This window comes from Zeus faber (assembly GCF_960531495.2).
Source record: "Zeus faber genome assembly, chromosome: 5".
Classification (NCBI taxonomy): Eukaryota; Metazoa; Chordata; class Actinopteri; order Zeiformes; family Zeidae; genus Zeus; species Zeus faber.
In genome coordinates, this window is record NC_137192.1 from 10,592,743 (window position 1) to 10,614,913 (window position 22,171).

Here is a 22,171-nt window from a genome sequence, read left to right on the forward strand (position 1 = left end):
AGGGAGGCAAAGACCAGTACTTTACTGACCCGCCAGATGGTATGTGACTAGGAACCATATCAGACCATCTCATCCAGCCGCCCTACCAAGAGCGCAAGCTGGGACATGCGTGTCAAAGTTTGACACATCAGAGGGCAATGGCACAACTCCCCTCTAACCCTGCTGCCCAAGATGAGTGAAAGGATAAACGTGGCATTTATAAAGTGCCGTGGAGGCGGCGCTGGGCTGTGACAATAGCGCAGGGCTCGGCGTATGGGATGCTGAGTGTAGCTGCTCTGTCACCGGGTCTCCATTCAGCCGGCCTGTCAGGCCTGTCTTTGTCGTGTCTGACGTCTCTATTAAAGTCTGTCGGACGCTCGACCCCCACCCCGTCACTCCCCTGCCGGCCGCCGTGACCCCTGGGCTCCGCACGGATCAACGTCGCATTTCACCCTCGACCTTGCAGACCTGCTTGGGACTCAAGCTCCTCCCCGCGTGCGCGCACACACACACACACACACACACACACACACACACACACAGCTGGGGGATAAGCAGCGGTGGTGGGGGTCACACTCACAAAATGCATAAAAGAGAATTGGAGACATTTCTAAAAGCTCCGCTAAGAGTTACGAGGCCGCTCTCCAAACTCCCGATGATGGGTAGGACAGGATTTTGCAATTGGTCGTGTACGATACCGCAATATGATTGAACTTTTAGTGGTATGCATTAACTTTAAATTTTCTGGAGTAAAATGTTATTTCTGCATGTAACACCTGCTATTAGGTGGCATTGCACAGACAGGAAGAAGAGCAACTTCACTGGTTTCTAAACAGGCACTACGCAGACCACAGTTACCAGCCGTCTCCCACCATCGCACACCCCGACTGAGAGAGAGAGAGAGAGAGACGAATGCAAGAAAACATACCCCAAGCACTTCCCCCAACAGCACTTATTTTTGAGCAAGTCATATATTTGATCAGTGCTTAGCATGCTACAGAGCACTTCCAAACAAGCTAGTCAACGCCACCAAGGTCCCTGGGATGAAAAAAATAAAAAAAAATGCAAAATGAAGCCATAACATATTCACAAGGACTTAAGATTCCCTTTGCAAGAGATTTTTAAAAGCAAACATTTCGGCTACATTAAGGGATGCCTACTGGCGGTTCCATAGAATATTTACACACGAGAAATTCTTTCCAAACAATCATTTGGATATTATGAGCAAACAGCAATTACAAGGCAGTCTACAGGGTTCACTTTACTTTCATGATGTACTATGAGCGGGGAAAAAAGACAACATTTGTGGAATTTGTGGATGTGGTGAAAAATCGGGGACTTTTGGTCATCGTAATTTGACCAAAACCCCAAATATCGAGCCTCCTACGGCGATATCGACAGTACACTGACATTCTGTCCAGCTCTGTTGGTGCTGGAAACATGTCTGTCAAACAGAAACAACACACCCATAACATGACCCGACGCCTTTTAAAAAAAAAAAAAAGTCAAAGTTAAAGGAAATGCAGGCATTGGAGATGCACCGTGACTGTCCAAGCTGACCTTCAAACTCTGTCTGCTGGATGATTTCCTGCATGTATGTTGACGATGGTCTGTAGTCCAGGCTAGAGGTTTACCAGTGTCTTTTTGGGGGGGATTATTGTGGCTTGCAGGGTGTACAGCGGCATTACCGCCCTCCTCGGAACTGGTCTCACCGCTTTCCCCACGTGAGACCCCGCTCCGCACCTGTGTGTGTGTGTGTGTGTGTGTGTGTGTGTGTGTGTGTGTGTGTGTGTGTGTGTGTTCTTCCGCATGCGAACACGCCGCGTTGTTGCTCTTTTCCTTCGCATAGCGGCACGTCACGCAGCTCGACCGGTCTCTCTCAAGTTGCACAACAGCGAAGTTGGAGCCTCCGACAATAAGCCGGGTGGATGAATGTACAACCCTTTATTCCATTTTTTTTTTTTCCTTCTTCCATATTTATTGTTTTGATCGTGGTATATTGTTTTGACAACACCGACCTCGCCTCAGAACTCAAGTGAAATTACGGCACCGTTCATTAATTCGTAAACAAATCAGAGTTCGTCCAGCGTCGTTTGGGTTTATTCGAAAGCGGCACCGGCGCCGCTTTCGAACGCCGAAATAAAACACGGAATCACGAGACGAGCCGCGATGCGGCCACGGCGTGTGCGGGCACTGGACGAACCGCTCGGCGGGCAAACGCGCGGACGCTTCCGCCGAGCGGCCGCAATCCGCAGCCGACTCGCCGCAGCGTTTGAGGCGGCGGACGGGCCACGACCCAACTTTCACGCCGCGGAGGAGGCGGCAAGTGGCGGCGGAGCGGACCGCGTCGGCTCGGTTCGAGCGCGGCCGCCGTCACGTGACAACCCGCCGTCGCGGACCGAGTCAAGTTGCCGAGACGTCGCGAAGCCGCCTCTATCACTCGAGCCGAGCCCCGAGTCATCTTTTTGAGAGACGGGAAAAAAGACCGACACGGCGCCAAAACGCCAAACAGCGCGGGGAATCGGTCGCAAACTAAACGCGGCACGTGAATATCGAGGCGCGGGAGCGGTCCCTTACCGGCAAGTAGTTGTTCCAAGTGGCTTTTTCAGGTGCAGCGTCCCCTCTCCGCCTGCTCGTCCGCCGACCTCATTCCAATATGGCACAAATCGCCAGTGCGCACGCGCGGCCGCCTCTCCGTGCTCTGTTCCGAGCCCGGTGTCGAAAAACGGGGAAGGAAAAAAAAAAAAAAAAAAAAAAAAAAAAATGACTTCCATCTTCACACAATAACAATATGAAACGATCGGGAAACCCAGCGGAGATACACAGCACGCAGGGGCGGGCGGCGGGGAAACACATTGTGAACCACATTTCTCTCTCTCCTAATGCGTGTTATTCTAAAATAGGACTTTGTCCCGCATGGAGGTTTATTTGCTCCGACCCCCCCCCCCCCCCCCCCTCAATGGATTCAACACTTAGTTAAAGGATTGTGGCTGCAACGTAATCGACCCACTTTCCGTTGAGAGGCGTATACCCGTGAAAATAGTCAATTTGTATTGAATAAATTATGACAATTGGCCTTGAGTTGTTTCATTTAAATTCGCCGTGACATCTGGCAACTACGGAGAGGGCAATGCGCATCGCGCCGGCGACTACTTTTATTGGACCACTTTATCGATCACCCATAAAGAGACTGACTAACATCGCGGTGGAATGATCGAGCAAATCGTGGCATGTTTCTTTTTTTTTTTTTTTTTTTGGGAAACTGTAAGAAACGCGTTAGTACAATGATTTGGGATGATCGTGAACGCCCCCCCCCCCCCCCCAAAAAAAAAAGGTTAATATTTTCGAATTAAAACGTTGGCGACGGCGGACACCGCTTCCCGAGCCGCCAGTCTGAACCGCTGTGGAACTGGATTTTTTTTTTTTTTTTGCCGCTCCTGCTCACGATAATCCCCCGCAACGGACCAACCCTTCGGCCGCCCATCACAACAAAAGAGAAATGCCGAGGGGTCCGGCGCAGGCGATGAGTTGGAAATAATTCAATAAAGACAAGCAACTGGAGCTCGTCCGAACAGTCGGAACAATCGGAGATGCGCGGATAAACCAAGAGAGGGCGGCGCGCTGTCATTCCAGTCATTGTGTTCATGGAACTGGGGGTGATCTTAATACTGTTTACACATGGTATAACAAATCTGACTGTCGGCTTTGAGGCTTGACAAGTACACACAACGCGAATACACATCTTTGGCATTTAAAATAATGACATACATGAACAGCGAGGCACAGCCGGTATATTTAAAGAACTGCAACTTTAAAAGGTATATTAAATTGTGCAGCGGCTTCCGTCGCAACTTGCAGCGCGTCTCTCCGCCAATAATCGTGTTTTCTCGCAAATTTTTTTTGGAATACAACTCGTCAGTTCCTCCCTCACACCACTCGTGCGATATGAGTTTGGGATTTGAGGGCGATCAGCGGGACGAGGGGAGCCCACCGCCCCAGCCGTGCGCACTGCAGGAATGTCCGTTCTTCCGCACAATAAACTGAGGGTGTGCTGGCGGCACCTGACCGCTAGATGGCAGGACTTAGTGCACCACCCCCCTCTGGAAAAATTAACCCCAAACAATTAAAAGCCAAGTTTCCAGTTTCGATGTGGAATGACGTCAACAAGAGTTTACAGTTTAAATGAATTTATTTATAATCGGATGTAAAAGATGAGTAAAAAAAAAAAAAAAAAAAAAAAAGTATGTCCATAACTCACCAACACAATTCAGGATAATTTAAATGTACATTTCCATTTACATCATTATTATTTTCATGTTAAAATTCAAGTAACTCAACACATTTCGGAAAACCCCTATGTATTATAAGATTAAATGCCCCTCAAATCCCAAACAGGTACATCGTTCAGCACATGCGTGTTCAGTACAATGCCTTCTCTACGATTATATTCCAGTATTTCTGACCCCGGTACGAATAGTTGCTGTGCAAAGACTCAGAAAGATCAGTTGATGTTATTCTCGTACTGTGTATTGGTAAGATATACAGCATGACAATTGGCACCAACGGTGAAAAAAAAATAATAACTGACAACTATTTTCTTTAAAGACACAAACACATTATGAATGATGGCATGCCAATCCCGAGCTTGCCTGAAGCATCTTAAGTTTCTCAAGACAGAGTGAAAATCCCATTCCGCACGACATTCCTCTCACTACCATTTAAAAGGGATTTCTTTTAAATTCCGCCTACCTTTCAGACACAATCTTAATGTGGCACCCGTAGGCTTCAACTGGGGACTGATTCAGAGTGACACAGGCAAAGTCACAGCAAAGTGCAACAGACACCACTCATACGTTTGACACACACACACACACACACACACACACACACACACACACACACACACACACACACACACACACACACACACACACACACACACACACACACACACACACACACACACACACAGCAAAGCAGAAAGAGCTGGATTCGATACCTGATGTAGGGTCATGCAACACTGTACTGCTGGACTCCCTTAGATGTGCTTATGTACGGTAGATACGTTTGTAACCAAACTAAGTTATAATTATTGTGCCTGAACATTAAGATTTCAAGATGCAGTACACGATTAAAAAAAAAGTTAGTTATGACCACAAGCAAAAGACAATAGACAAAGGAAAAAGAGAGAGTAGACTTAATCCATTATTAATTGGACACCCAGCAGTGATAACTATAACACTGATCTATCAAATTAGTAGATGAAGTATCTCCATTTCCTTTAGTTTCATGAAATATGTAAAAAACAGAAATTTTGAATTTGAACAGTTGAGGCAGGGACAATGGCTTGAGTGCAGTCCGATATCCCGATATATTATACCACGTTAGTTTCACCTATCCAGCCGACCTTGAGCAAAGACGTAAAAGGAGGCCGTTAAAAACTGCTGTCCTGGGACCGGGTGTCCAGGAGGGCAGCTTGTTGCTCTTTATTTAACCAGCATGCCTTCCAATTTGGGATTGATGAAGGAGAAGCCGGCGAAGGCGTTCTGGTCCATGGAGTCGATGAGGTTCTTGTCGGCGTGGGAGAGGCGTGGCTTCTCATTCAGGAACTCCCGGTCAAAGTTGCTGCAGTCATTTGGTGCTTTCTGCCATCGGAGAAGTAGTTCCGTTAAGATAAGGAAACGACACGGCGCCGCCTTTCCACACACCTGCATACAAGTGGCTGCACTGGCGTGAATTCATATTGGAATTTACGGGAAAACTGATCAGAGAACATACCACTTTGGGCTTGAAGGGGGGATCCACCTCCCTCTTCTCTAGAGCAGGCCAGTTGATGGTCTTGAAGAAACAATGTCCGCGGATATTCCCCACCACACCCAACCGGTGACTCGGGTCTCGCTCAAACAGCTGATAGAGGGATGGGAAAAAAAAACAAAAAACCCCAAGATGCCACTCAGCGTCAATTAAATATTTCCATGAAAAGGAGGAACGCAGGCTATGACATCGACACAATTTCAACGTGAGACAATTTGATCTACTTGAAGGCTTCGCGCTTTAGAGCAAGCACCCTGCCCGTCGCACCTTTTCCAGTAGGTCCTTGGACTCCTTGCTGATCCAGCGGGGGTAGTGCGGGACGTCCATCCTGATGGACTCGAACAGCTCGTCCTCGTCGTCGCCCTGGAACGGCGACTGGCCGATCATCATCTCGTACACCAGCACTCCGAACGACCACCAGTCCACGGAGAAGGTGTACTTCTGGCCGAGCAGGATCTGAGCGCGGTGAACAGAAGAGCGGAGACAACACAGGAAGCAAAGCCAATTGATCATGCGAGAGCTCAAGGACAGCGACGGGGCAGGTTTATGTTGGAGAACCCAAAACAGGTACAAGAGGAATAGGCAACAAATACACCAACGGCAGCCGGATTCCCTCAGTAATACCAGCACAAGTGGGGCCACTAAGGGCAACAAAACAAAACAACAAGTGTGTTTTGGCATTCACGGCCCAGGCCTCAACGCTGACCTCTGGCGCGATGTAATCTGGCGTCCCGCAGAACGTGGTGGCTCTGGTTTCTCCAAATACGTTCTCTTTGCACATGCCGAAGTCCGCAATCTTTATGTGTCCGTCCCTGTCCAGCATCACGTTGTCCAACTTCAGATCTCTGAGAGAGGGACACAGAGCCAGAGAGAGAGATCTACAGTGTTTTGTATCCTACACTCTCGTCTCTCTTTTTTTTATTATTATATATATATTTTTCCCCCCTACCCCACTTTATTTATTTATTTTAAAAAAAACCCATTTAATCGGCTGCTGTGTATCTGAGTGTCCTTTTTACATTGACCTTGTTTGTAATCTTGATGTCTCTTGTTTTATGCTGCCTTCTTGGACAGGTCTCTCTTGCAAAAGAGATTTTAATCTCAATGACACTTAACTGGTTAAATAAAGTAAAAACAAAACAAAAAATAAATAGAAATAGATTCAATTTGCGCCTTAGCTCGAGGGTTCTAAGTCAAAATACAGACACACATGGTTTTAAAGTCTTACCTGTAGATGATGCCTTTGGAGTGAAGGAACTGCAGTCCCACTATGATCTCAGCGGCGTAGAACCTTTAGAGATGAAATGAGATATTATTAAAAAACAAAAAACACAAAACATGTTCATCCCGACATCGCTGTTGTGAACCATGTTGTTGCCATCCACCACACAGGTGCTCGGTGCGCTCACGTTGCTCTGTTGAGATCGAAGCGGCCTTTGTCCTGGATATGGAACATGAGGTCGCCACCGTTCAGGTACTCCATCACAAAGAACAAGTGCTCCTGGAAAGCACCACATTGATGTCAGCTCTACATCATAACATCCCTCCAAGGTGGGACGACTTAGTCGGGATCTAATCACGTAATTACGCAGGGACGGCTGATATTTGGCGGAATCTGCAATTTCTATTACTAAATAAAAAAAAAAGTTATTTGTCCGTTTAGAATTAAAAGAAAATGATTATTCCTGCCCCACCCCCCCCCCATCAGAATTCATAAAGAATTTATTCATAAACCTTTATTGAATATCTTACTTCTCTTTCGAAAGGTAAAAAAAATTAGCTATCACACTCGCTCGCAGGAGTTATTTTAAAACTGGGCTCATCTGTGCTTTAATTTTATGCAGCCCATAAATGTGAACAGACTTCAGAGCTCTTTTTGGTTAAACTTATCTCCTTTGTGTATTTTCTCTCTATGTTATTTGAATGGTCACCGAAAACCTGTTTCTTTAAGGGCGCGTTTCCCTCTTTGACACGCTTCTATCTGTAACTAAGAGCTGTTGAATGTATTGTGTATTATTTTTTGTGTTTTCAATGTTTTTCATTTTGTTTAGGATTGTAAATCAGGGCACCATTAAAAAAAAAAAAAACGTTTCACTGTCAATAGGTCTTCCCTAGTAAAATAAAGGCAAAAATTAAAAATAAAAACCATGATGGGCGAGAGATTGAGTGACTCTTATAAACACACGCAGGTGTGTGTGTGTCTCCTTACTCTAGACTGGAAGGTGGAGTAGAGGTGCGTCAGGAAGGGGTTGTCCCACGCCAGGGCCAGCACTCTCTTCTCCACCATGGTGCACTCCACGTCGTCGTCCATCAGGACCACATCTTTCTTCAGGGCCTTCACAGCAAAGTACTCCCCTCGGCCCTTCAGCTCTGCAAGCAGCACCTGAGGTACGGGGCGGCAGCTAGTTAAGCGACAGCGCGGTTTCTGAACAAAGTATCAAGTAACAGCAGCGGTCAGTTCGGTGGGAAGGCAACGGGGCGAACTCTGCACGGGGCCCTATTTGTGGAGCTCAGGTTTTACCAAAATAATGCCTGACATTTCATGGATAATTTGGGATGACAAGAACATCAACCTGAAATAGTAGTGCATGTACAGTAACAACACCTTCTGTTGTGTAGGGCTTAACTAGTCACAGTGCTTGAGGGAATTTTGAAAGAACAAAATAAGGGCAAAACATGCATATTATTATCGCTATTTTACTTGGAATTTATAAAACTCCTTTGTTTACAAACTTCAATTGTGTAGTAATTTACAGCATCTTTTTTTATTTGACGATGCATTATGATTGTAGAACGGTGGTTTTGTAGGTAGTGGCAAAAGGCAACCGGAGATACTACATTATTTGATGATGTGTGCACTTTAGAACATGCCTATGCAAGCCTTGGACAGACATTATTTTTCTGACAGCCTTTTTAGGTCAAAATGATCCTCGATTTTAATGAATAATCATGTAGTTAAATCGTGAAATAGACTATTTCAACATTTTTCCAAATAAATGTTGCATATTTGGTTACTGGTGCGTGGTTATGGCGTGTGGACAAAGTTACTGACGATGAAGATTTACATGCTATACAGTAACTGTAATCCCAGTCGGAAGTTGATTCAGAGATACTCATTCCCCCACCTTTTGTGTACAGCTGACATTGAGAGCCATGCTTCCTACCTTCCCGAAGCTGCCTTTTCCCAGCACCTTGTGGAACACCAAGTGGTTAATGGTGAGGTTTGCGTGCTGGGTGGTGCTCGCTGGTTTGGATGGGGACGAACCTGAGCCGTCGATCACCTTTCCATCTACATTGGATGGGAGAGTGAAAACAGTTATGGACACATAAAGTGCATGAAAGCGCATACAACCACAGAACATTTTTTGAGAATAAACATAGTTGCATGCATCATCGCACTTTTTACCACTACAGATAAAAATTCAACCGCAGTGTTCCAGTACGCTGCAGTGACAGGTTCTCACCACTAGAGCTCGCACCTGCACTTTTGAAGTCTTGGTAGATCCCTATGTCTGTTGCGTTGGAGTCAGACTTCCTCAAAGATTTCTGGGGAGGCAAGAGGCTTGTTGAAGCACACGCCGCATGATGGACGGGATCACTAGTATGCCTGAATATTTCTTAAAAGCTGAACTAGGCAGTTGTGAGTCTGAACGCACCTGGGAGACCTGAGAAAGAGCCTCCGCCAGGAGCTTCTGGTTTATGCCACAGAGATTGGCCACTTTTTTCTGGCAGTAACTGTGGACGTTCATGCCACAGTCTGGTGGGGGGGGGGAGGTAGAAGGGCGGATTAGACGACACCAACCAAGGGATCCGGCAGACATAGGCCACAACCTCCCAGAACGCACCTTCACATTTGAGGCCCTGTTTATACAGGCCCCACAGCAGACTGCCGCAGTGGTCACAGAAGGTGGGGCTCTTGTAGTTGTATAATTTCAAGCGGTGTGGCATGTCGATCTTGAAGCGTTCCTTCTGGAACTGTCGACAAACAAGAGCACGATGATAAAACCCTTGCACTTATGAGCCCACGGTTTCATTGGCAGGAACCTTTTCCACAGTGCAGGGAGTTTGACTTGGCACATTGGAATAAAGGTTAATTATCACAGACATTGTATGAAATAATGAAAATGTGACAGAAGACATTTGATTTAAAAGGGGTTGGGGCTGATTGTAGAGTTTGTTAACGTGTCCAGAAGTAACAGTTCAGTGTCATTCGAGTCGTTTTTTTAACAATGAACAAATGTGATAAGTTTTATATTCTATTACCACCCACAAACCTGCTCTTGGCACCTTTGAATTCATGTGGTAATGAATGGTGGAATACAAACATATAGTTTATCCTTTTTCCTCTTTTTTTGGAACAAGAGTAGGCCATAAAGGGACGCCTCTCCTTATAAGTATAAAGCATAAAAGATGACCCTGGAATCCTTTATGCTTGATAAAGGATTCCAGAAAGGAGAACTGAAAAGGCCGTCCTCAGAGCCATATTGGTGAAAGAGAGCTCCTTCTCTAAGTAAAAGCTTTTCACTGACGTTTTCATTCATAGGAAGTGGAAACGGGAACAGCAACCACCTGAACCAAATGATTGCGCAAAAGCATAGCGAGCTGTACCACAGAGAAATGAAACGCAGCAGGAAGGGTGCTCACCATTGTGTCTCGACTGTTGGCGGCCGTTCCAGTGCACCTTCCAATGATCATGTCGATGCATTTCTTGTGTATTGCCGCGTTGCACTCTGGCAGAGAGCATTATCAGAGGTGACATTAATATACTTCTTTTGACCAGATGCAATAATGCAAAGCTGAATTTGTCATACCATCAGGGACATGGATAAAAACAGACAATCAAGGGAAAAAAAAAAAAAAAACACTCACGTCTGCACTTGTAGCCCTGCTTATTGAGCCCCCTGTATGGGAGAAAAATACACCAATGTTGATTTGTGTGTGTTTTAGTTCAAATGAGACAGCTAGAAAATTAGATATTGAAAGTATAGCATTATATTTTCAGAATTCCTTCGGCGGCTGTTTCGGTGTCATTTGGAATTTGCAGTAAACATGTGGCATCACATCCAATAGGGAATTTCAAGTTTTTTGATTTTGATTGGGGGCATCAAGACTTATCATTGGGATTTATATACATAGAAAATAAATATATATATATATATATATATATAAAAAATAATAATAATAAATACAGTCTGATAGTGCACAGTTCATAACTGGCGGTGTAATTCACTGATATTGAAATGGTCATGCAACAAGAACCGGAAAAGAGGCTGTGACCAGCTAGAATTAAAACGCACAAGTGGCGCCTTTATCTCGTGATAACAACAGCTGCCGTCGTGCAGGGACGATTCGGCCACGGCGGCTCACCAGAGGAACTCTTTGCAGACGGAGCAGAAAGTGGGCTGGCCAAAGAAGGTGGCGGTGAACTCGTGGCTCTTAATCTCATGAACCTTGGGCTGCTTGAAGGCTCCTCTCCTCCTGTTCAGGGTTGTCAAGCCCTCCTGCGGCGGCACCTTCACCGATGGCTTACAAATCGCTGAGAGGCGGTTGGAACAGATGGAGAGGCAAATTTACGCTAAACAAACACATACATATCAAACCACAGTCTCGCAACTACAATGTTTTATCATCTAACTTGTTCATGTTTGAAAGCCACAAGTAATGACATTAGGTGTTATATTAGATGTTGTTTTTATTATCATGCATTATAGCCAAGTCATTCAGTAAGGGGGCGGGGGGGTAAATAAATCAATTTGGGAAAGAGGTCCACACTGTCATCTGTTGTGAAGGGAATCAGCACAGACGAAATGCCTTCTGGGACATATGGCTCCAGTTGATGCAAATTAGAGTGATCGGGGGGGCAAGGGTCTCACAGAGAAGACAGAAGGAGAAGCATGGGAGAGGTAAACAAAAAGGGAATGAAGTCTGAACTGGGGGGGGCGGGGGTAAAACCAAGAAGAGTGCGTGTGTGTGTGTGTGTGTGTGTGTGTGTGTGCGCGCGCGCGTGCTGTGGGGTGATGTAGATCAACTCATGTTCTCCTCCTCTGTCCACTGCCTCTGCTGAGCCACATGGAACAGACTGTGTGGAGGTGGAGTGAGGAGGAGGAGGAGATGGTTGGCGCTGCAGAAAGGAGTTCCTTCAGCATGGTAATCTACCCCCCCCCCCCCCTTTTTATTTTCTCCATCCTGGCCTCCTCTAACTGAGCCACTCCCACACTGGGACTCCCACTGGACTGAGAACTAAGAACAAGAACAGCCAAACCCATTTAGCTTCAGCAGAGCGGCCACCGGCTTGGGCTGGAGTGGCAAGAACGGCAGCGTGCGGCAGACGTCTCCTCAGGTACATTTCATGACAGACATTAAGACATTTGTAATGGGGCCGTTTCAAAACATGTGCGGCCTGTGAAATTTAACAGTGACATTGCTCGGTCACATTTACGGGGAATACAATCCCGGAATCCCAGCTACGGCTCGGTTCCAAATTCACAGAGTTGTGAGACTTCATTCCTAACTACAATCCTGACACGCCATCGGCTGGCTGACAAGCCCACAGTCGAGAAACACTGACAGGAGGAATAGCGTCCAAGTAAACCGGTAACTCTAAACTGTTTGAGGGTATGGGGCAGTAGAGTGACAGGTCCTGAAGATGAGAACACTCCTTTTCACAGTGAGCTGTATAGTACAGAAGCTTGTTGTGAGCAGAGGAGCGTTGCAACTGCTGAGCGACAGACCTCAGAGCAGGCGATTGTAAGACCACTAGAGGGCGCTGTATGTCAACCTAGTGACGTTTGGAGAGGGGGGTCACTCAGGGGGACGGGTGTTAGGTGGGGGTTCCTGACAAGGGGTGATCTCCTCTCCCCGCAGCTCCCTGGTGGTCTAGTGGTTAGGATTCGGCGCTCTCACCGCCGCGGCCCGGGTTCGATTCCCGGTCAGGGAACGTTGTTTTTATGTTTTTATGTTTTTTTTTTTTTTTTAAAACACGTTAAGGTAAGTATCAGGGGGGGGAAATAAAAAAAAATAATAATCGCAACCATTTTTACCATCAGTGGAATCCTCCACGAAGAATTGCACCGCCATCTTAACCTTCCCGGAAGGCTGCAGGTCCACCCAGAACTCGGTGCGTCCAGTACTCTTGGCCTTCTTGCAGCGCTCCGCCAGCACGGACACGCCCACGGTGGCTTCGGCCAACGGCTCCTCAGCCGTCTGCATGAGAACCACCTGCAGGACACGGCCCTCGTAAATGTGAGCGTCGAAGGTGGACTTCCAGGCGGGGTACATGGTGGGTTTGTTCTGGACCAAGGTCTTCCCTCGTTCTGCAGAGGGAGGAACACTCAGGTCAGCGGGTAGATCAGGGTATGAACTGCCCGGCATAACGGCACCGCTTGAGAAGGCACGGCTAAAATGCCTCGCTCGAGGGACCGGAGATCGGGGTGGACCGCACCCTATTCATGATGCAACCGCTGCACAAAACGCGTGTATTGTTGGGCAGCCGCACACACCAGTGTTGATGGATTCCTTCATCTTGATGGCACAGATAGGAGGGGCAGAAAGAGGCGGCAGCACCCCCACGTCATAATCGTTGAAGGCGATGCGCAGGAATGGCGCCATGGTGACCTCCTGGAAAATACAGAGGAGGGAGACACACACACACACACACACACACACACACACACACACACACACACACACACACACACACACACACACACACACACACACACACACACACACACACACACACACACTAGATTTGATTCAATACAATCTCTTAATTGTGTTTAGGAGTATTTTACGGCTTTTAAGCATGAACAACTCATTTTCCATGGCTTGAGACCGGTGGTGTGAGAACGCCATGTTAGGATTGGATTGTTGTTTGACCAGGACATCTCTAAGTAATCCTTTGTTTCATTTTTTCGGGGGGTGGTTTTATAAGTAATGCTTTGTATGTTCAAGTTCAACAGATTATTTGTCACATACATATGTGATTCATTGCCAAGGTTTCTCCCATTTTCCTTTTCTGGGAGTATTTCCTTGAGCGGACAGAGGTTAAGGCGAGGAGATGCTTTTGATTCCTATGTGAAATGTGGGCTCGTGAAGGCCTTTGAGACTGTGCTGTGATTAAGGGCTGTATAAATAAACTCGACTTAATGCTTCCAAAACTAGACTGAGAAAAATGCTAAGCTTGATCATCACAATCAATGCAAGACATTGCTGATTACGTGCCAAGACAAACCCTTCTGTTGTCCCTGGCTGAGAGAGGTTGTAACTCAGGCGAAATTAAGAAACTCCGCCCTGTTGCTGTATGTATGTATGTATGTATGTATGTATGTATGTATGTATGTATGTAGTGACCCTCTTTATTGTTTATTTATTTGAAGAAAAAAATAATAATAATAATGATAATCAAAAATAAATAAATAAGACATTTACAATGGTTTTGTTTGCATTCACATCTATTTCATCTACCCATCATTTCCCATGTGAGACTGTGTGCACTGTTACAGTAAACAATACACTTAATGTGGCTCTGGTTCCAGTTGAACCCAGGTCTGGTTGTAGCCTAACCCTTGTTGTTTTCCTCAATACTAGGATACATACAGTATGGTCCCACATAGTTCACAATGCAATTTTTCCAAATAATGTGCAATCATCAAGTGGCTACAATTCCATATTAGACCCCAAATAGACGTTCCGTTTCGCAGGAACATCGGAGACCACCTCCCTCTGGACAATTTCCCACCGCATCTTTAAGTGACCAACATTCAGAGATTGAACTATGATTGTACTGGTCACTTCCCAGCAGGGAGTGTAAATATGTCTAATGGTCAAGAGGAATGTCTTTAAGTGGCTCACAAGGCCAACAAAAACTATGCCCGCATAAATAAGGTTAACAAAAACAAAAAAAAAAATGAAAGAAGTGATGACTCAAGCAGCTCGCGACTTGTTTTGTTTATCTCGCTGAGGTAAGAATGATATAACAAAGAAACAAGTATTTTGTTTGGATGTGGACCAGATGATTGGGGCTTGTGGGTTTATAACTCCCATGCTTCCCACGCAGTGCCCCCCCCACTCACACAAACCAAGACTATACAGTACATGCATGCGTTGTGTTTCACAGTTTACGTACAATTTCACTCCTAGCTCGGCACATGCAAAAAAAAACCTCATAATGATACACACGACTACACAGAGGAATACAGCCTTGTTGCGCCAGAGTGAGTGGAAAAAATGAGCTCAGACAGCCCAGGAAGGAGTGGGAAGGGGCAGAATAAAGCGACAGACTGGAGACGGAGATGGACACACTGGTGACTACTGGACACAAAAGAAAGTTCACTGACATCGACAACAGAAATGTCTACTACAAAGATTGTGCTGTCATTACATTTAAGAAACCCTTATTTGTGGCTACATCAGTTTTTCCTTAGACTTATACAGTATTGCACCAGAAGTCAGGGAGGGTTTTTGTTAATCTGCTTTAGAAGTGGTTACACTCCAGTTCATTATATTACTATTTTATAAAAGGCAAACACGTTTGCCGAGTCTGGTGTTGATGTCGCCTATCTACAGCAATGAAGATCATATGAGCCAAATGCCAAACGATTTTCTAAAATAGTTATGCTCAAACCACACAAGCACCAACAAATAGCAGCAGTGGCAGCAACAACAACACGTGCGTGACAGTCCTAAGATAAGAGTAGTTATTAAAGAAGACAGTGGATCAGACGCAGGTTATTCACAGGTTTGGTATGTGACACACTGCTAGACAAGTCAGGCAGGTTGGTGGAGAAATATGAGTGCTCAAAGATTTAAATATGAGCCCTTTTGATGGAAGGCTCAGGCCTCAATGGTATAAGGTCAGGAACACAAGAGCGCAAATATAATGGAGTGACTCCATACTGTCACAGATGTGTCGTCAATGCGTTAATGTAATGACAGAACCTTTGTGTTCTTCCCAGTAGGATCCAAACGTAAATGAGCACAATGGAAAAAACTAACAAGCAACATCTCCAAGAGAAGGAATATCATCCTTACGCTTGTTTCCCGTTGAAGAGGTGACATGTTGGAGCCGCTGGTTGGGCCATTTAGTGGCTTTACCCAAACATACTTAAAAGGGCACAGGCCTGTCGCGATGGGGCTCGATCTCAAGTGCCAGGCCAACAAAACGCCAACTGCCGCCCAAACTAGAGCACACAAGGCCAGTGAAGAAGTAGCATAAACAGCATTGGCAAGAATAAATGACATGATTGGGGAACTGCCGAGCCCTGTTTCCTTTTTTTTTTTTTTTTTTAATACTGTGACGGTACAGCAGCAAGGGGGCAATTATGTGGTTCTGATTATTAGTATCTTCGTTATCTGAATCTCCCAAGGAATTAATAAGGTCTTATCTTACTGTTAAAGTTGTCATTATTAACGTTTTTGACACCATTTCAAAAGAAGGAGAATTATTTGTTGGATGGGCTTACTGCAAATCTGACGGAAAAAGCACTGTACCTGAGCATCACATGACCCTCCTGAACACTTAATTCCCCTCAATCAAACAGTAAATTGAAATATTTTTTCTGTTGTTTCAGTTCACTTAACATTCACTTGAATTAAACTGTAAACCACAATAGCCAGATTTTCTTTGGCCTTACGGTTTTAGGGTTAGGGTTTCAAGCTCAGTATTTTCCTTGAAGATTGGTTTTATATTTCCTGCAGATGAAAGTCCCAATGGAGATGAGAGGCTTATCCCGGGTTGATAATACTTGTATCTTCATTTGTTAAATAATGTGTGCTCTTTTAAAGAACAAAATACCACAGTGAAACCGATTTTTTGCAAGCTGTGAAAAGTTAATGCGGTTGCCTACAATATACAAATACTAATAACCATAATAAATAATATAATGTAAATAATCTTGAAAATATAATACACAATGTAAATAGACAAAGAGTCTTACCTAACAGTAAAATGAGTGAATATGGCAAATCGAACATTTCTAGGGGATACACTGCAAGAAAAAGGAGTATATTTTATCCTGTTTTGGAGTGTTGTAGAAGATGAGCTGTGTGGCTAACAAAGGTCAAATAAATGGAATATGTTTTGTAAGTAAAAAGCTGGCAGCCCTACGGCAGTAAAATGAGACTTTCCATTGTCAATAATGAGAAGTTCCATTGTCAATAATGGCACCAGAGCTGCATACCAACTGATGCTCTGAAAAGCAACAAGAATTGAGCCTAATGCAAAATAATTCTGTGATGGTGGGTCATGGGCTCATCACGATGTGCCCCATTGGTAGAATATGTTGAGGAAAGCAAAAGCTCTTCGGTTTGCATTCCACAGCCAGCAAATACAATCTTATGATCTTTTGGCCACCTTTATTTGACTTTAATCTAAATCTCAGTGCCGTTGACAGGAGCCCTGATGCGATGAAATACTGGGCCAACAAGACGCTAATAAAGGAGAGGAGAAAATAAAAAAATTGAGACAAAATGGCAATGTGGTGTACTCGGATGATTTCAGCGTTACTACATTTTGAATGCATTCACATTTATATGATCAGTCTGAAAGCAAGATGACAATATCTTTCAAAAGCACAAAATCTTGTGTGAGCTCAGGTTGCGAAAGTCACATCTTGGCAGCTCCTTGTCACTGCTTAATCACACATTTATTCAGGTAATCACTGGAAAATGGATTTTCCTTGAGTTCATTCAATCATCGGGATTTGAATTAGTTACAGAGTACAAACCAGTCTATACGTGTGTGTGCGCATCGACAACAGAAAGTGGACATCACATCACAGCCAATTCCGTCTGGACAAACCCAGCACTCACACAAACGCAGGGAGCCCATGATTTAAGGTATTGTCTTGCCATTATTTGGTCTCTCCGTACAATCTCTGTCTTGTGTTTTTCAAAAACGGAAACTTATAAGTATAAAACAAATAATTACATCCCTTTAGAATTGTAAAATGATGATCTTCAAAAGCAATTTCTGATGGGCCACACACAATATACTGTAAGTGGGGTCAAAATGACAGTTTTTGGTTCTCAGCTTCATCTAAAATTTTTCTTTATGCCGACAAAATGCTTTGACAAAATTATTTTGCCGCTTTGCAGCTTCTGTCCAGAGGCTTCTTGTGTTCCTTATCATTCCCGCCAGGAATGAAATATGAGACAAAAAGAGAAGGATAAAGGGAAAAAGACAGGGAGAAAGATAGAGAGACAGAGAGAGAGGCAGGGGTCGAGGAACAGGACTCAGAAGGATGTAAGTGGACATTCTGCGACCTTGAAATTGGAGCTCGACATACACACTCAACATAAAGACATTGAACGAGCAGCGTCAGTCAGGACTAAAATATGCCTTCAGATAATAAATGTGTGTGTGTGACTTTAGGGGCATAAGTAAACATGTATTTCATGGTAGACCTGTTCTTTACAGTGTCTTAAATAAGTCTTCTGCACCAGGGAAAAAAATAACTCCCAAGTATTAGGTAACCCATAGTAAAAGTTAAAAAGCCATCGAAGAAGCACAAGACACATGAGTTGTAACATCAACAAGGGTCTAATTTCTGAGTCAAGAATTGTGATTGGTTGAATTACAATTTGGCAAACATTCAATCAGAAGGAGCTTTTCATGTTCCATCATCTTTTACGGACAAATCCATGCAAACAAATTAGCTACTGAACGCTGTGAGAGAAAAAAAAAAAAAGAAAAAAAAAAAAAAGAAGAAATCTCAGGTCATTTAGGATTTCTATTAAACATGACGACCACATTATTCAAGCTCATGCATAACCATGCATGAGCTTGGTTATGCACACACACACACACACACACACACACACACACACACACACACACACACACACACACACACACACACACACACACACACACACACACACACACACACACACACACACACACACACACACTAGTAAAGACAGTGTAGAAGGCACCACAGCCTTCGTTTCTTTATCCAGCCAAGGTTAATGTCTACATCCTGCTGAGCTTCACGCCTCCCCAAACACACACACAGCCGCACAGGTCATGTCAACAGACCATGGAAAAGGAACAAACATAGGGGAGAAACCAGGTAGGCACATATGGAAAAATGTACACAATAATAGCCTCCCTAACAATTATGTGCAGACACAAAAAAAATGCACTTTTTTAAACAAGACTGAAGCAGAGTGAGTAGACAGAGAGAGAGGTTCGAGGTCATGGTGTGATGGCTGGCTGCTGCTGATCTTTTATCTAACTTTGTTTTTGCTACAATCTACAGTCAAATCACTAAAATGCCTCCTCAAAAAACATAATGCGCGCGCACACACACACACACACACACACACACACACACACACACACACACACACACACACACACACACACACACACACACACCTTCAAGTATCAGTTTGTGGGATCGTCTTGGACAAGTACAGGCCGTTTGTCTAAAGGGGTTTCATCGAGAACTTTGGCAAAGTGTCAAACCTGCTTTACCTGCCAGAAACAAGGATTTAATCCCCCTCAACTGTGTGTGTGTGTGTGTGTGTGTGTGTGTGTGTGTGTGTGTGCGTGTGTGTGTGCGTGTGTGTGTGTGTGTGCGTGCCTATGCCCTTTCCCCAGGTCATCAAGGGTGGTGTCCATTTCTGCTTTGCTCACAGATAAATAAGCCTCAGTTAATACAAGGGGAGAGCCCTCTGGGATGCTGTGATGGGGAGGTAGAGGGCAACGAGAAGTTTCAAAGTGAAACGATATGTAAGGACATTTTGACGTGTATTTCCTTCTGTCTTTATCAAGATTATCTCTGGCCATGGTCTAATCAAAAGTTTCAGTATTGCATGCAGGCTACGTCGGTTGTCACACCTCGTCAAACAAACAACTACAGTCTAAAAATGTCATTTTCAAAACGTTCACCATCACTATGATGTTCATGAACCACACACTGACAAACGCCGAAGTTTTGCGTCTAAACAAATTTGCTCTTTAAAAACCAACTGATGGGAGTTTTCGCACCGGACATGCCAGGGATGTTTGCATACACTGTATCCACAAAAAAACCCCAGAAAGTAAAGCAGGTAGTAATGGATGGATACCAATTTTATACCATAGATTATTATTTTGATTACTAAACTTTAAGTATCAGCCAATAGCGAGAACCAATCATTCGTATCCATACCATTTAATAAACACTATCCATTTAGACAGTATATTTGCGGTCATTAAAATGTAATGATTAAGGAATAATCATTTTTTCCTTGAGAGACATCTCAAAAGCCAAAAGGCATGAAAGACAGGGCCGTTTCCCTCAGCACCCGAGTATCTAGGGCTTGACATAACAGTTGCCACAGACAACCAGATTTGGGCCTTTGTCAACCACATTCTGTGGTCTGGTTGCTCCATAAAGTTTAGCAGTCTGTTTATCTGTGTGTGTGTGTGTGTGTGTGTGTGTGTGTGTGTGTGTGTGTGTGTGTGTGTGTGTGTGTGTGTGTGTGTGTGCGTGCGACAACAGAGTTTAAGTGTGGGGCCAAACTATTATTGTGCAAAATATTCCTATTCATATGGTGGTTTAATCATTTCATGACAATTAACCTTGTGTGTGTGTGTGTGTGTGTGTGTGTGTGTGGTCAAATCAGGAGACAACAAATACAACAGTAGCCAAACAAGAGTGAAACACTGCAACAAAGTGTGTGCTTTCCACAATGACATTATCCAAACACTGTGTTCATGATGGGTCCAGTAGATGTTTTTCAGCCTGCGTTCAGGATCTTTTCCTCCTGTACGTGGGAGATGTTTGCCATCGCGGGCTCAGTGCTGCACGGGGAGACCGTCCAGTGAGCAGACGTCTGGACTCCACCACAGTCAATATTGACGGATCAGCCAGTGCAGCCTGTGCAGGCGGATTGCGTTGCCTGCTTTCACACGGCTCCAAATAATACCACCAGCGCCTGCATTTCTAAGTAACCGGGCGAACCGTGTGTTGTTCTCCAACCGTTGCATGCGGCTAATGTTTGAGCACGGACAAACCGACGGTTCTGGAGTCGGACGGCGGGGGAGGGACGGGGAAGGAATTCCGTCTGTCCGTCGGCGCGTGAGACGTTGCGCTAGACTTTGGTCACAATGAGTCGCGGAGCTTTCTCCTGGGAACGCCCGTGACATTGACACCGACTCGGCTGCGTTTTCTTGTTGAGCGACGTGTTCGCCGGACAACACCGCGGACGAAGTGAGCGAAAAAAACACTTCGAATACGTGATGACAGACATGACCGGGCAAACACAACAACACACCGCGGAGGTTCCCCACACACGCCGGGAGTTTCAAACCAAGTCCACCCGTCGTAACTACACCGGTTGTATTTACTTATTTCACTGAGTGGACCTTAGACCGGTAAGTTTACTGTCTCCGCGGCCTCGGCGGCACAAGAAAAGTTGTATGGGCTCGACTTACCGATTCAGCCTGGAGGTTTATTTAGTTAAAAACACGTTTCAAGTGTTCTCCGCCTTCGCTGTGGTGTGTGTGTGTGTGTGGGGGTGGTAGCAAGTGGAGTCCTCGGTGTTTGAGGAAGTTGGACGCGGGTGTTTGAATCCACCAGCTCCTCTCTCCCTCCGCCGCTTCTCCCTGGACGGACGGAGCCCGCAGTGACGCCAGACTCGCGAACGGATCCGTTCGTATCGAACGATTTCTTTTCAGAAGTGACACGGCCGTTGGGACTCGCTCCGGCAGAAGAGTGGGCGTGCGAGTGGGAGACGCGGGGAACCGAAATGCTTACTCAGGACTACATCCTTTGGGGGGAGAGACCAAGGCATTTGGCATAATTAATATAGAATGCGACTGTCGAATATAGAATTACACTTACGAGTTTCACGAAAATTAGCGATTTAGACGGAAGTAAATGACTTTCGTGACTCACACCTTGCACTTCTATGGAAGAGGACAAGGGAAAAATGTATTGGCTGATGTCGGAGTCCAGACTTTCTCTTCAAAATATTCTTTTTTCCGCCAAAGTTAACATTTTAAGAACGGAGTACATTTTTTATTTTTTTAAAATTCATTCATTAAAGTTACAATAAACGGACGTTCAGATATTTCTCCGTGAAGCGCTTTAACACGCGCATGCGCGCAACCCCTCGAGGTTCTCGAGGTTCGCCTCACCTGGTCTACGTCACGCTCGGGCACGAGACGACAGGTGTAGTGCCCCAAAAGGGATTGGCGTCCGCGGGAGCGCGCGCAGCCTGTTAAAGCGGTATCGTCGCTATGTGTTTGGTACGTCTAAAATCCTTGTTTAGGCCTATATTTTGTAACAAGACCATCATAAACATTATTTACGGATGGGTTATATATAAATTAAAAACATTTGCAATTATCCTCATGACTCTGCATTATTGCAACGGCTCTGTG

The 22,171-nt window shown here is 45.0% G+C and overlaps 1 protein-coding gene across 2 annotated transcripts; it reads right to left on the reverse strand.

Moving 5' to 3' along the window:
• Nucleotides 1–4,184: 4,184 nt before the first annotated feature.
• LOC307230008 (protein kinase C delta type-like) lies at nucleotides 4,185–21,377 on the reverse strand. 2 transcript variants are annotated; one of them, XM_080000176.1, is made up of 17 exons: nucleotides 21,221–21,377; nucleotides 13,293–13,410; nucleotides 12,834–13,106; nucleotides 11,161–11,329; nucleotides 10,663–10,694; nucleotides 10,438–10,523; nucleotides 9,639–9,768; nucleotides 9,450–9,550; nucleotides 9,273–9,339; nucleotides 8,958–9,082; nucleotides 8,003–8,176; nucleotides 7,203–7,294; nucleotides 7,022–7,084; nucleotides 6,500–6,638; nucleotides 6,061–6,249; nucleotides 5,758–5,886; nucleotides 4,185–5,624 (listed from the first exon to the last, which is right to left on the reverse strand). In XM_080000176.1, the coding sequence occupies exons 2-17, from the start codon at nucleotides 13,399–13,401 to the stop codon at nucleotides 5,466–5,468; spliced, it is 2,037 nt and encodes a 678-aa protein (XP_079856302.1). In that variant the 5' UTR covers nucleotides 13,402–13,410; nucleotides 21,221–21,377; the 3' UTR covers nucleotides 4,185–5,465. The 2 variants fall into 2 exon arrangements, with proteins under 2 accessions (XP_079856302.1, XP_079856301.1); XM_080000175.1 differs by having other exon boundaries at nucleotides 9,258–9,339.
• Between the last annotated feature and the right edge of the window lie 794 nt (nucleotides 21,378–22,171).